The sequence below is a fragment of the Periophthalmus magnuspinnatus genome, chromosome 20 (assembly GCF_009829125.3).
Source record: "Periophthalmus magnuspinnatus isolate fPerMag1 chromosome 20, fPerMag1.2.pri, whole genome shotgun sequence".
NCBI classification, from domain to species: Eukaryota; Metazoa; Chordata; class Actinopteri; order Gobiiformes; family Gobiidae; genus Periophthalmus; species Periophthalmus magnuspinnatus.
This window is the reverse complement of record NC_047145.1, coordinates 13,028,408-13,040,227: the sequence shown is the minus strand read 5'-3', so window position 1 is coordinate 13,040,227 and position 11,820 is coordinate 13,028,408. Positions and strand designations below refer to the sequence as shown.

The following is an 11,820-nucleotide window of genomic DNA, read 5'->3' as shown; positions in this document are numbered from 1 at the left end:
AATATGGTAATTCTGTCTACAGTCATGTCTATCAGGAGCTGTACCTTTGCCCTGACTGCTTGGGCTTAAATAGCTCTTAATGTAGTCTAGTGCAGCTGTGTAGACTGAAGTGTTTATCCCAATTAAAAGCCGCTGCTTAAAGAAGTATTTGAGCGCAGACACGTCCAGAGCAGGCCGTTCTCTGCTCTCTCTGATGTTAGCAGTGTTAGCGTGTGTTATGGTTCTCATTTGATCTCCATCCTCACACATCTGGAGCACCTGTTTTCAATTGGCCCATCCACTGAAACATTGGAGCGTTTCTCACAAGCCTCACGTCTTCCTCCTCTGCTCTTTCATTCACTCCCAGGCACAGACTATTTGTTATGTTTCCTGTTGGTACAACGCAGAGGAATCATTTGAGCTTGATTAAGAACAACGAAAAGAAAATACTGCATGATTTTTCAGGTATTAACTCTAATTTTGGCACCTTTGCTGTTGAATGGAGCTACTTCGAAATGGGTTCCGCATGTGTGAGATTAAAGAGATGAGTAATGTCTCTATGTTCAACTTTTAGCCTTGAAATGAATGGAAAATGAGAGGTAGGATGGGGAGAACAGAGTGCCCATAGATAGGTTTAACAATGTACTGAAATGTAATAAGGGTCATATGAAAGTTGAGTGAACTAAAACGATGCCTCTTGTTTTCCAGTTTCTAAAACAAAAACAGTCCAATTTCAAGAAAAAGTGTGCAGTATTTTTTTTTTTTTTTATTGATAGTCCCTTCTTGTGTTTCATACTTTGGTTCCAGTGCATTTTAAATGGAAGTTGGCGTTAGCCACTAAACATTCCAAACTATGAAATACCAAGGCATGCCCATGTGTGGAAGAGTGTTTTATGTAGTTTATTGACGTAATGTATTCACCTTATTTCACCCAGCAGTAAATAACATAAATGCTAACAACAATGTAATTAGCATTTCTTCCATCTCACGTTATGGGGAAAAACAACGCACCAAAAAAATAAATAAATAATTGCAGCTTGACAATAAATGTAACTTTTATTTTATGAAGATCCTCAGATCCGATAAATCAACAATTGCGAAAATGTATGTTTTTATTTAGCTGCCTCATTAAAGTCAATGGAAACATTTAGATCGGTACCAGGTTGTGCTCACAACTATTCTTAACATATTAGTCCTGGAAGGGTCTATAGTTAGTAGTTTTTGTAACAAATAAAAAATGTACCAAAATGTACTTTTAAATGTCAAGTGGCCTGTACAATTGAACAAATGAAAACGCCTTATACCCTTGTTTGGAATAATGCAAGGGTATATGTATATATATATGTGTGTGTGTATATTATGTATTTTTTGTTTATGATAATCAATAACTCGATATACTCAATATATTACATTTTGCTTGTATTCAAAAGAACAATTTCAAATTGTTCTTGTAGACAATATGATGATATGATGGCTAAACCCACTAACAGGTCTAAGCCGAAAAAGACTACATAACCCTCTGGACAAAACACATTGTCAGAGCTTTTATGCAATTAGGACATTCAAATTTTCTTTGATTAAGTGAAAGGCAGACTGTTCAATGTACCTTGATATACAGCAAAATATACACATTTACTTTTATTACATGCATTGTTGATCCAGGAGTGTCCACATTTATGGTTCAAATGAATATAGATAGATGTTATTCCTTATTTTTCAGCGGACACAACACTATTAACTGCAATATGCATGAAGTTACAGCCCACCTCATGTTAAAATAATTTTCACTTCAGGTTATACATACTTGAAAATCTCATTGCACTTTTCAACATGTTTATAATCTGTACTTGTGCAGTCTTTATGTATAAAAATCAACAAACAAATCTGTATAGAATTTACACTGTATACTGGCAAGTATATGCATTAATATAATACAATACATCTTTAGAAAATGGAAAATAAATACAAAAACATCACTATGTAAATTCCTGATTAATGCAAAATAAGATCTGTTACATAGTAGTTTACAAAGGCTTAACAGTACAGAAAAATAACATGCATAAGATGACATGCCTGCATGGTCCTTCACTCATGCATATTAGTTATAACATACAACGCACACAACCACATTCAAACACATTGGTCACTGTTCAACCAGCCGAAGTACTCACAGCAAAAGCAGTACTTATCATTATCTGGGAATGTATTTTATAAGTTAAAAAATATAAAAACTAACATTGAAAACTGAGAAGAGTAAGGCACCAGCTGGCGTCCATTAACTGTTTGGTCATGTGCAAAATCGTCTTTAATTCCCCACTGTTCTCAAACTGCCACCCACAAGATTGAAATATTTGTACCACCTTCATGAGTGATGTGATTGACTCTCCCTCGTATACAGTCCAAAGTCGCATAGATAGCTGTCCCGTTTTGAACTTGAAACGAGGTCCTGAGTCCAATGCTGGCCCACTCGCTCCCTTCAGGCATATGACCGGACACCTGCTGCGCCACAGGACCCGGACTACCCTGATCTGGACCGCCTACTCTTTGCAATGTCAACTTCACAACATTACAAGAGTGGATTAACTTTAGATTCAATGCTACATTCGCTGTACCTTTTTGGTGGAAGACAAAGTTCTTTCGGCTGTTGGGCTCTCCAGAACGTGCCAAATGAACTTGTGGCACATCCGAGCTTGTTTGATGGAAAAGCAGAGGTTTATTCCTGACTGCTCCGGATGGAAGTCCAGTTTTCACTACGGTAGCGCTCAATGCTGTAGATACCGCAGACGGAATCCAAATTAGACTCAAGATACTGATCCCGGTACCATCTCCAAAATAGCGAATGTTACACTGTGACGGGGATGTGATTTCGAAGCTCAGGGTATCGCCACTATCAACAACTGCAGCACCGGAGAGCGTGATGGACGTGTCTCTATAGTTGACCCCAGTTTTGAACGCTTGCATAATTTCCTTGCCTGTTCCATTGTGATTCGTGAAGGCAATCAAGGAAAAACCCTCTTTCACGCAAGTATGGCCCATGGAGTATAGCGCTTGCTGGAGTACAAACTTGACGACGCCGCTTTCCGTGAAACGTATCCCGCGATTGTCATGGGTCAAGCTAATCATGTATGGATCAGAAACTGAGGTAACGCGGAAAGTTGGTCGATAGCTTGTTTGGTATTGCGTTAGTAGTGACATTTGAGCGGAGATAGCAACTGCGCCGGTGTCATGGGATAACCAGAAAAAGCTAAATGTCGGGGGTGAAATATCATACACATGGATGTCTTTGCTTTGGTTGCAGTGGTTGTTTGGACTCTTTAAAAGTATTGCAAAGGTATGATTGGGTTCCACTTCCGTTACGCTACTAACACTAACCCCTTGGAAGTATTTGCCATCTGGTTGCTCAATCCGAACTCCGCTAAGATCTTGTCCTTCTTCTTCTTGGCTTCCATTGAGTCTCATTCCTAATTGCAAGAAGTTCCTGCAGGTGTGCTTGATGGCAAAGTTGTGGTCCATCCACACAAGGCCATGCTGCTGGAAGATCACCCTACCTGCTTCAGCGGACAAAAGATTACTTCTGTCTTTGCTACGAATATACATCTGGAGTCCGGGGAAGATCTTAGCTTCAGAATTCCGAGCCGAGGGCATGGTCACAGTAGCGGCCCAGGATTGGGATAGTTGGCTCTCTGCAAACTGGCCACACACGGCGTCACTCATAGCTGTACATGGAACAGAGATGGACTCTCCCATGCAGTCTGAGCAGGCCTGGCACTCCTGCAGCTCCTGGTTGTAGAAGTATTCGTGACCACACAAGCCCATCACAGCCTCATGTTCTGAGACGCCCAGACATCTGAAGCCCCCTGGAAGAGAAGAGAGCAGACAGGAAGTGTCAAGACAAGGCCAGACAAAGAACTGCTTATGTAAGTGGGATGGAATTTAGACAGACTGAGAGGTCACATAGGTCTATACAGTATAGCATGGATGTAAAAACTTTAATAATGTAGCAAGTCCGGACATAATCCTACCTGGTGTGTTGAGGCACTTCACTCTTTCTCCACAGATGTTGGGTACTTCCAGACATTCATCTCTGTCCTGTGAAAGCAGAGCAAATAGAAAACAAATATGTATCAAATATATATAATTAATTAAACATGACATATGACATTGGACTTTCCGGTCTATTGTGATGGACACTGCAGATGCTTTTGGTGTGAATGTTGGAAGACCACCATTTTGGCAGGTCTTCAAAGGCAGCTAGCTCTGTCTCAGCAACTTTAAATATGTGTTTCATTTATCAGTGTAGTAGATATGTAGACTTTATGAAAGACTGACTTCACAAGATAAAACATGGATGTACTATGATAATGGTAAAATACCTGACACATGCGGTCGGCGGTGGGCGAGCACTGGGAGATGAGGAAGAAGCCTGGGGGACACATGGTGCAGCTCTCACACTGAGGAGGGTCCCTCTGGAAGTCACAGAACTGCTCCGGCCCACAGGGAGAAGGGCAGCCCAGCAGAGGCTGAGGAAAGTGGGCCTCTCCCATCACGTCCATGCCTTTAGAGTCCAGGTCCATCTTGTGCACAGCGTAGGACTTGTGCAGGTGGCTGCGGGCCTGGCTCTGCAGCCCAGACAGCTGGCTTTCCAGGTAGCTCTGCAGCTCCCCCTGCAGGCCCTGGAAGGACACCTGCTTGACCGTGTCCGACAGCATCTCGTACTGGGCCTTGACTGCATCCATCTGCTGGTACATGCGGCGCTGCTGCTCCAGGATGTCCCTCTGCTGGGACAACAGCGCCTCCTGCTGTTCCACTAACTTCTGCTGCAGGTCCCTCACCACGGCCTGCTGCGCCCGCAGAGCCTCCACCAGGGTCTCCTGTCCTTTAGACAGCTGCAGGTGAAGGATGAGCGCGTCTTCAGATGGGACTTCATTCTCCCCTGAAAACACAGTCAGCTTATTGTTGAGCATGTTATTGTTCAGAAGGGCTTCTCAGAACATTGTGATAAAGCCATTCCATCCCAGAGTGCATTTCAGATGTTATAACATTCATTGATTTGCCATTAAATAAAGAGTTCAATAAAGAGTTAAAGCTTTTTATTTTTAGGTTGTAAAAATAAAATGGACTGTGGAGCACACAAAGTGTTTAGAATATTGTGTGATCACAGAGCACCTCTGCTCTCTGTCAGAGGAATCTGTGCCTGTTGTGAAAAATGTGTGAACAGTCCAGAGGTAATGACACATGATCAACAGAGCCTCATTTGTGCACATGCCCTTTTCCACTCCATCTGGAGCTTTCTGATGACTTTACTATGAAGGTCAAATACGCCTGCAGTCTTTCATTATAATCTTCTTTTGATTTGTAGATGGAGAGACACTGGAGTCTATAAGATTCCGATGAGGTAAATTTTCTATTCCGAGCTGCTTTGAGCGAATGAATAAATCAATATATTTTTTACAGTTAGCCCTATTACACTTTTACAGTGTGCTCTTTTATTGCGCTCTTCAGCGGTTGTAAAACTTTCAGCCTCCAATAAAAGTAGCAGACAAAGGCTACTTCACATTTACGCACATCAAACTTCTTTTATCATATTGAAAACAGACCTGGCTTGATATCACACGTGAGCTGGACGCCCAAAGGCGCGCCGCCAAGTTCTGGAGACGGATATCCAAACTCCGGGAAATCCCCCAAGAACTGTGCAGCTCTGTCGGACACATGAACGGGACGGCTGTGGTCTCTATCCTCCGGTGCTCCGCCGCTCACGCACCCCTCTCCCACGCACACCAGCGCTCTCGTCCGTGGTCGGATCCTAAGCGGTAATCTGCACTCGATTCCTCGACATTCCCGCGTGTCGTTGGAAGATGCGTGAACGTGTTTGGCGAGCACTGCGCACTCAGCATCTGTGCATCCCGCCAAGCTCCCATCTCTTACCCCACCGCTGATGCTGCTCTGGCGCGGTGTGGATGCCGAGCCTGGATACGCGTTGTACTGGCTGCTGCTGCTCACTTTGCCTTGCGTAACTGGGTTGAACTGGCGCGGAGGTCTGGATACTCTGCTACCTGGACAGTGCGCGCCGATGCACGGTCTTGGATCACCAGTTTCCTTGCAGTGAGCTCCTCTACAGTTGTTTGCGGTGGCTTGGCAAAGTGATATCCAACAAAGCACCATCAAATGTAACACCAACCGCATTTTGAGCACTTGTATTCCCCGGATTCCCCGCACTTTGTATAACTCTTAGATTCCGAACAAGAGCATCATCAAAGTTTGAGCCCTGGTGTGCGGAGTGTGCCTGGCGTCCTCAGATGAAAACTCACTCTCTCTCTCTCACTTTCTCTCTCTCTCTCTCTCACACACACACACACACACACATTCTCTCTCTCTCTCTCTCTCTCTCTCTCTCTCACACACACACACACTCTCTCCTTCTGCCTCTCTCCTCTCTCTCTTCTCTCTGTCTCTCCGTCTCTTTCTTCTCTCTCTCTGTCTCTCTCTACCCTCTCTCTCTGTCTCTCTCTCTTGCTCTGTCTCTCTCCCCTCTCTCTATGTCTCTGTCTCTCTGCCTCTCCTCTCCCCTCTCTCTCTCTGCTGTCTCTCATTCTCTATGCCCCATCTTTCTCTCTCTCTGTCTCTCTCCCCTCTCTCTCCCCCCTCTCTCTGCTGTCTCTCTCTCTCTCACCTCCCCTCTCTATCTCTCTTTCTCTCTCTCACTCCCCACGCCCCCCCCCTCTCTCTCTCTTTTTCTCTCCCCCCTCTCTCTTTCTCTCACTCCCCCCTCTCTCTTTCTTTCTCTCTCTCTCTGTCTCTCTCTCTCCACGCTAGACGGCAGTATGTGGCATTCCTCAGACTTAATTAGCATCAGGTTTCCTTGGCCACATATTAACCCTTCACCTCCCCTGCTCATTTGCCGTTTGGCACAAATCTCACTACCATCTGTTTGGTCCTGGAGACACTTTTATTTGCATATTCCATAACTCTTCATTTTATATTGTCTGACAGAAGATTCACTGTTTCTATTCTGTTTCAAAAGCCAATTCATTTCCACTGCATTTGTGTGTCAATAAAATTTTAACCCAGAACCAAAATTGTCCAAGGACTCTTGTTTCTCTGATTATGCTAATTCAATCACTTTTTTTTTCTTGGCAGGCCTGTGAAGCCTCTGTTTTGATTTTTTGGGCAATACAGTTAAAATCATATTGATTTTAAGGTGCTCCTATTCATCTACACACGCATTTCTTTGATCATTATGTTAAAGATGCACTATGTAACTTTTCTTATGGAGGGCCTGCCACCGATTGTCTCCTGAATGTTATTGCTCTACTTGGAATGTTCCACAGTCTGGCATGAAACCTATCTATCACCATGAACACAAGCAGGAATGCACTCTTACACTACGAGAATGCATGTTTTTCAAGCAATAAAAACACCTGTAACTTAATAAATGCAAGATACGTTTATTGCCCTTGTGTGAAACATTCCAGGCTAAGACGTTACATTTCCACAAGACAAGCAGTGCCATTCATTCAAAACATTCACATTACTTTATATCCAAAAATGATTGGTTCCTTTTGGTTCACTTCCTGCCCAGCTGCTTATGACTAAAGACAATTTCTACAAACTCAGTATTTACCCTTTGAATAAAAAAACTCCATATTGTCTATATGGAGATTAAACCCCAACATCCTGCTCCTCTTTTGTTTTCCCTTGGCGACTGTCACTTCTCATTTCCCCACGTGTTGACTCGTAGTGGCCGTGTACATAGCTGGGACACATCCGGACTGCGGGAGCGTTGGTGGGACAGCAGCTGGTCTGGAACTCTCTCTCTCCTCCTGGTTTTTACCTACAGCTTGTCAACACCCGCGTGGAGCTTTATAGACAGAGGCGTGCAGGTCAAGCGTCTGCACAAAGCCAGACCACAGATCCACAGGGAGGCCATAGAGGGCGATTGCGAGCGATAATGTGTTTGTGTTGGGTTTGGAGACTACTGGATACGGCGGTTACAACTGAAGAGGTTTAATAGTGCACAGGTTTGGAAATGTGAGCTTGTTGAAATAACATTGGCTTAACATGAAGTGGTGATATATTTGCAGAAGACATTGTTGGTTAGTGGATAGCTCCAGGAAATGGCCCACAGAGTAAATGATTCATTCTTGAAATTATCATTTGCTAAAGTATATAAGGATATCTCAGAATATCCACAGTTACCAATTCCCCAAAGTTGGTGGCTGGATTCCTGCTCAGGCCAATTCATGTTGCTATTGTGTCCCTTGGCAAGACACTTCACCAACTCTGCCATGTGGTGCAGATGGTGCCGATTGACTGCCTCCCTTCAGTCTACCTCAGGGCTTATGTAGTGACAAAAGTACATGACCACCACCAAGTGTGGAGTAAGTATTGCAGTTTGTGATGCTTGTCAAGCCAAGCAATGCACATTACAAATGTGAGACGTTATTATAATACTTTAATCATGTATCCACAAAATATTGATAATTATTTATAATTAAGGTCTTTGTTTGGGATTGATTGTCATTTATTTTCAACAATATGTCCCCACAAACTTTTAGCACTGATGTTCCGCACAGTACAATCATGGGACCTATCACATTTTTTTCCCACCTCATATTGATCAATCGCATTTTCTGATTTGATTTTATTCGATCTTATTAAAACAAAATTATTTACAATATACAATATTATGTTAATTTCCTGATTCCTTCAGTTGTTGCCATTTAACACAAAAATTGTTTCCTCTAAAGTCTAAACTCTGATCCACATCACACCATCACATCATCCCTTTTACTAACGCTTGTGACAATGCATCAAACATATACACTTTTAGTATAAGAGGGCAGTGCAGCTCACTTCCCCACCTCCTCAGTGACAGCTTACCGTCTGCTTCTCAACATCTCATCAAAGGTGCAGTCTCAAGGTTTCTACTGCTTTTATCATTATCACCCCATTTCATTTTAATGCCACCAAATCTCACCCAGGTGTAGTAAAGCACTCCGACGCCATGGCCAGTAATGCGTTAAAAGTCTGGCCTGTGCGTGGCTCACTTTGTCATGTGGGTGAGTGTGCTGGGAGGATATGTGTGTACAAGTATAGCAAAGACAGAACTAAGAAGTGACAGCAAAGACAGAACTAAGAAAAAGTACTTTGAGTTAGCTACAGTGTGCTCGGAATGGCAACATATTTTGTTTAAAAGTCTTAAAACCTTGTTCTCATAAAGCTTGCTGACAACATGTGTAGGTTCAGAACAAAATTTAAGCACCCCCTTTTTTTTTTTTTTTTTTAACCTTTTTTAAACATTAAAGACATCCTAAAAACTTGAAAAAAGAACAAGTTCATTTTAAATGGTTTGCAGTGGTCCAAAGTTATTTCTCAATTATATATATATATATATATATATATATATATATATATATATATATATATATATATATATATATATATATATATATATATATATATATATATACATACATACACACACACACACACACACACACACACACACACACAGATATATCTATAGGAAACATAGGAAAATAATCCTAAAAGTTTTTGTTCTTTATTTAGAGACTGTCAGTCTCATTTTATTTTCTCAATTAAAACCTCTTTATGCACAATTTCCCCCTTTTGGTAGCTTGTGCTAACAGTTTTGAATGTATATGTCTAGAGTAGCATTCAGAGAACATGACCACATGGGACCACCCTCGGAGGCTTTGATAAGTGACGGCAAAGACACAACAAATCTGAAAACTCTGCATTACTGCTGCCAAGTTCCAATGCATTTAATCAATGTATTTATTTGAAAACTGCTCAGTCTGGTCATGTTAGGGGGACTTCCATATGTTTGTCAACCCCAGTGAGAATGAATGAGAGTGAAGGAAAGGTGGTGGCCCCATATTTGTTTAATCCATGTGAAGGTGCTTGGATAGACTCTTGGTTATTTGGTTTGGTCCCAGTGGTATATGCCTGATGACAGAAGTTTACCGCTAAGAGGGTGGTCTATACTGGGTGCACATTGGGTGAAGAATACCATCGAGTGGCATGTTTACTCACTTTAAAAGCAAGGCAAGTCAGATTTATTTGTATAGCACAATTCGTGCACTAACTAATTCAAAGTGCTTTACAGAATAAGAAAGACATTAAAGTCACAATATAATATAACAATACAACACAATATAAACAAATCAAAGCATAAATAATCATCATAAAATTAACATTAAAAGAGAAGAGTTCAGAATAAAAACCTTTCAGTCATATGCACAGCTAAACAGAACTGTTTTGAGCCTATATTGTTCCAGGTTTTTGCTGCATAAAACTGAAACGATGACTCCCTACACTTAATCCTGACTCTGGGCACAAGCAGGAGGCCAGTCCCTGAAGTCCTCAGAGTGTGAGATGGTTCATATGGCAGTAACATGTTGAAGATGTACTTTGTTGCTAGGCCATGGATAGACTTGTATGTATAGACAAGCAGAGCTGCTTTAAAGTCTATTCTCTGAGCCACATTATGAGCTTGTACTTTCTGGTTCTAGTCAGGACCCGAGCAGCAGTGTTCTGGATGTACTGCAGCTGGCTTAACCTTCGTTTGGAGAGGCCAGTGAATGGGCCGTTACAGTAGTCTAACCTACTAGGGACAAATTCATGGATAAGTCTCTCTGAGTCTGGTTTGGCCATAAACCTTTGATTTTTGCAATGTTTTTATATGGTAAACAGGTTCAGGTAGTTTAAAATTGGGTCACCAAAAAGTTTTTAATGTTTCCAACACTTCCTCTGTCCAAATAAATATAATGTGGTTGAGTTCTGGCAAAAAAAAAAATGGTACAGTGGGAACTAGAAACAATATAAAAATATAAATTATATTTAGACATGACACTCCACCTACAATTACAGTTGAATTCAAATCTGCTTTATGTCACTTACCCTTTACTATATTTTCTTTTTCATCCAAATCTATTTGATTATTGTTTAGTTAAGTATCTGAACCTATTTTTGCACATGCTTGAGTCTGTGTGGTGAGATAAGAGCCCACTGTCCTCCATAACCTTCTGTTGCACCACATCAATGTCTTAATGATTTCTTTTCTGATTTCAAAAGAGTACAGATACTTCCACAAACTGTGACAGGCTATTTTTATGGTTTACCTAGAAATATTATTTTTGTCACATGAGCAGCAAGGACAGGGCAGTAATACTCATAGGCTGTACACGTGAGAGAAGAACAATATTCAATTTACTCACATACATTTACTTAAGAATCTACTGAAGAGTAACTCAAAAGTAACCAAAACCTCTACTCTTGCTAATAAAAGTTTTGGTTACTCTTCTCACTGTGAGTAAATAACAAAAGTTTTGTGTTGATCATGGACATTTGTGTTTCATGCACCACTCAGATACATTTTAAATGTTCTCATTTTTTCTCTATCCTTTGGAAAACAATAATATTATTCAGAAGTAACAGTATACTTACTCAAGTACAATCTTTAGCTACATAAACCCTTCTTTTAGTCACATTCTATCTATCCATATTGCACTGAAACCACCCCTTCTCTCTCGTCCTGTTTTAAATCTCCGCAGTGTAGCAGAAGTCATGTCTCCCTCATCGGCGTGACATGCCGTATTACTCTAGACTTCTTAACAGCGTCTGTAAATCAGTCCAAGAAAGGTGAATTATTAACCAACACATTCCAATGCTAATTCACTTCTCACCAGAATAGAACCTAGAACTCAACCACACTTTTCCCTTGTATCCTTTCACACATTGTATATCCTAAGCAATACTGAGCAAAGATAAGCAATCTACGTCCAAAGGAGGTGGCCAATGTGGAGAGCTCAGAGGAGG

The 11,820-nt window shown here is 41.4% G+C and overlaps 1 protein-coding gene across 1 annotated transcript; it reads right to left on the bottom strand.

Moving 5' to 3' along the window:
- Positions 1–1,764: 1,764 nt before the first annotated feature.
- nell3 (NELL (neural EGFL like) family member 3) lies at positions 1,765–6,249 on the bottom strand. Its single transcript, XM_055230057.1, has 4 exons — positions 5,577–6,249; positions 4,353–4,912; positions 4,002–4,068; positions 1,765–3,836 (listed from the first exon to the last, which is right to left on the bottom strand). The coding sequence occupies exons 1-4, from the start codon at positions 6,160–6,162 to the stop codon at positions 2,302–2,304; spliced, it is 2,748 nt and encodes a 915-aa protein (XP_055086032.1). The 5' UTR covers positions 6,163–6,249; the 3' UTR covers positions 1,765–2,301.
- Between the last annotated feature and the right edge of the window lie 5,571 nt (positions 6,250–11,820).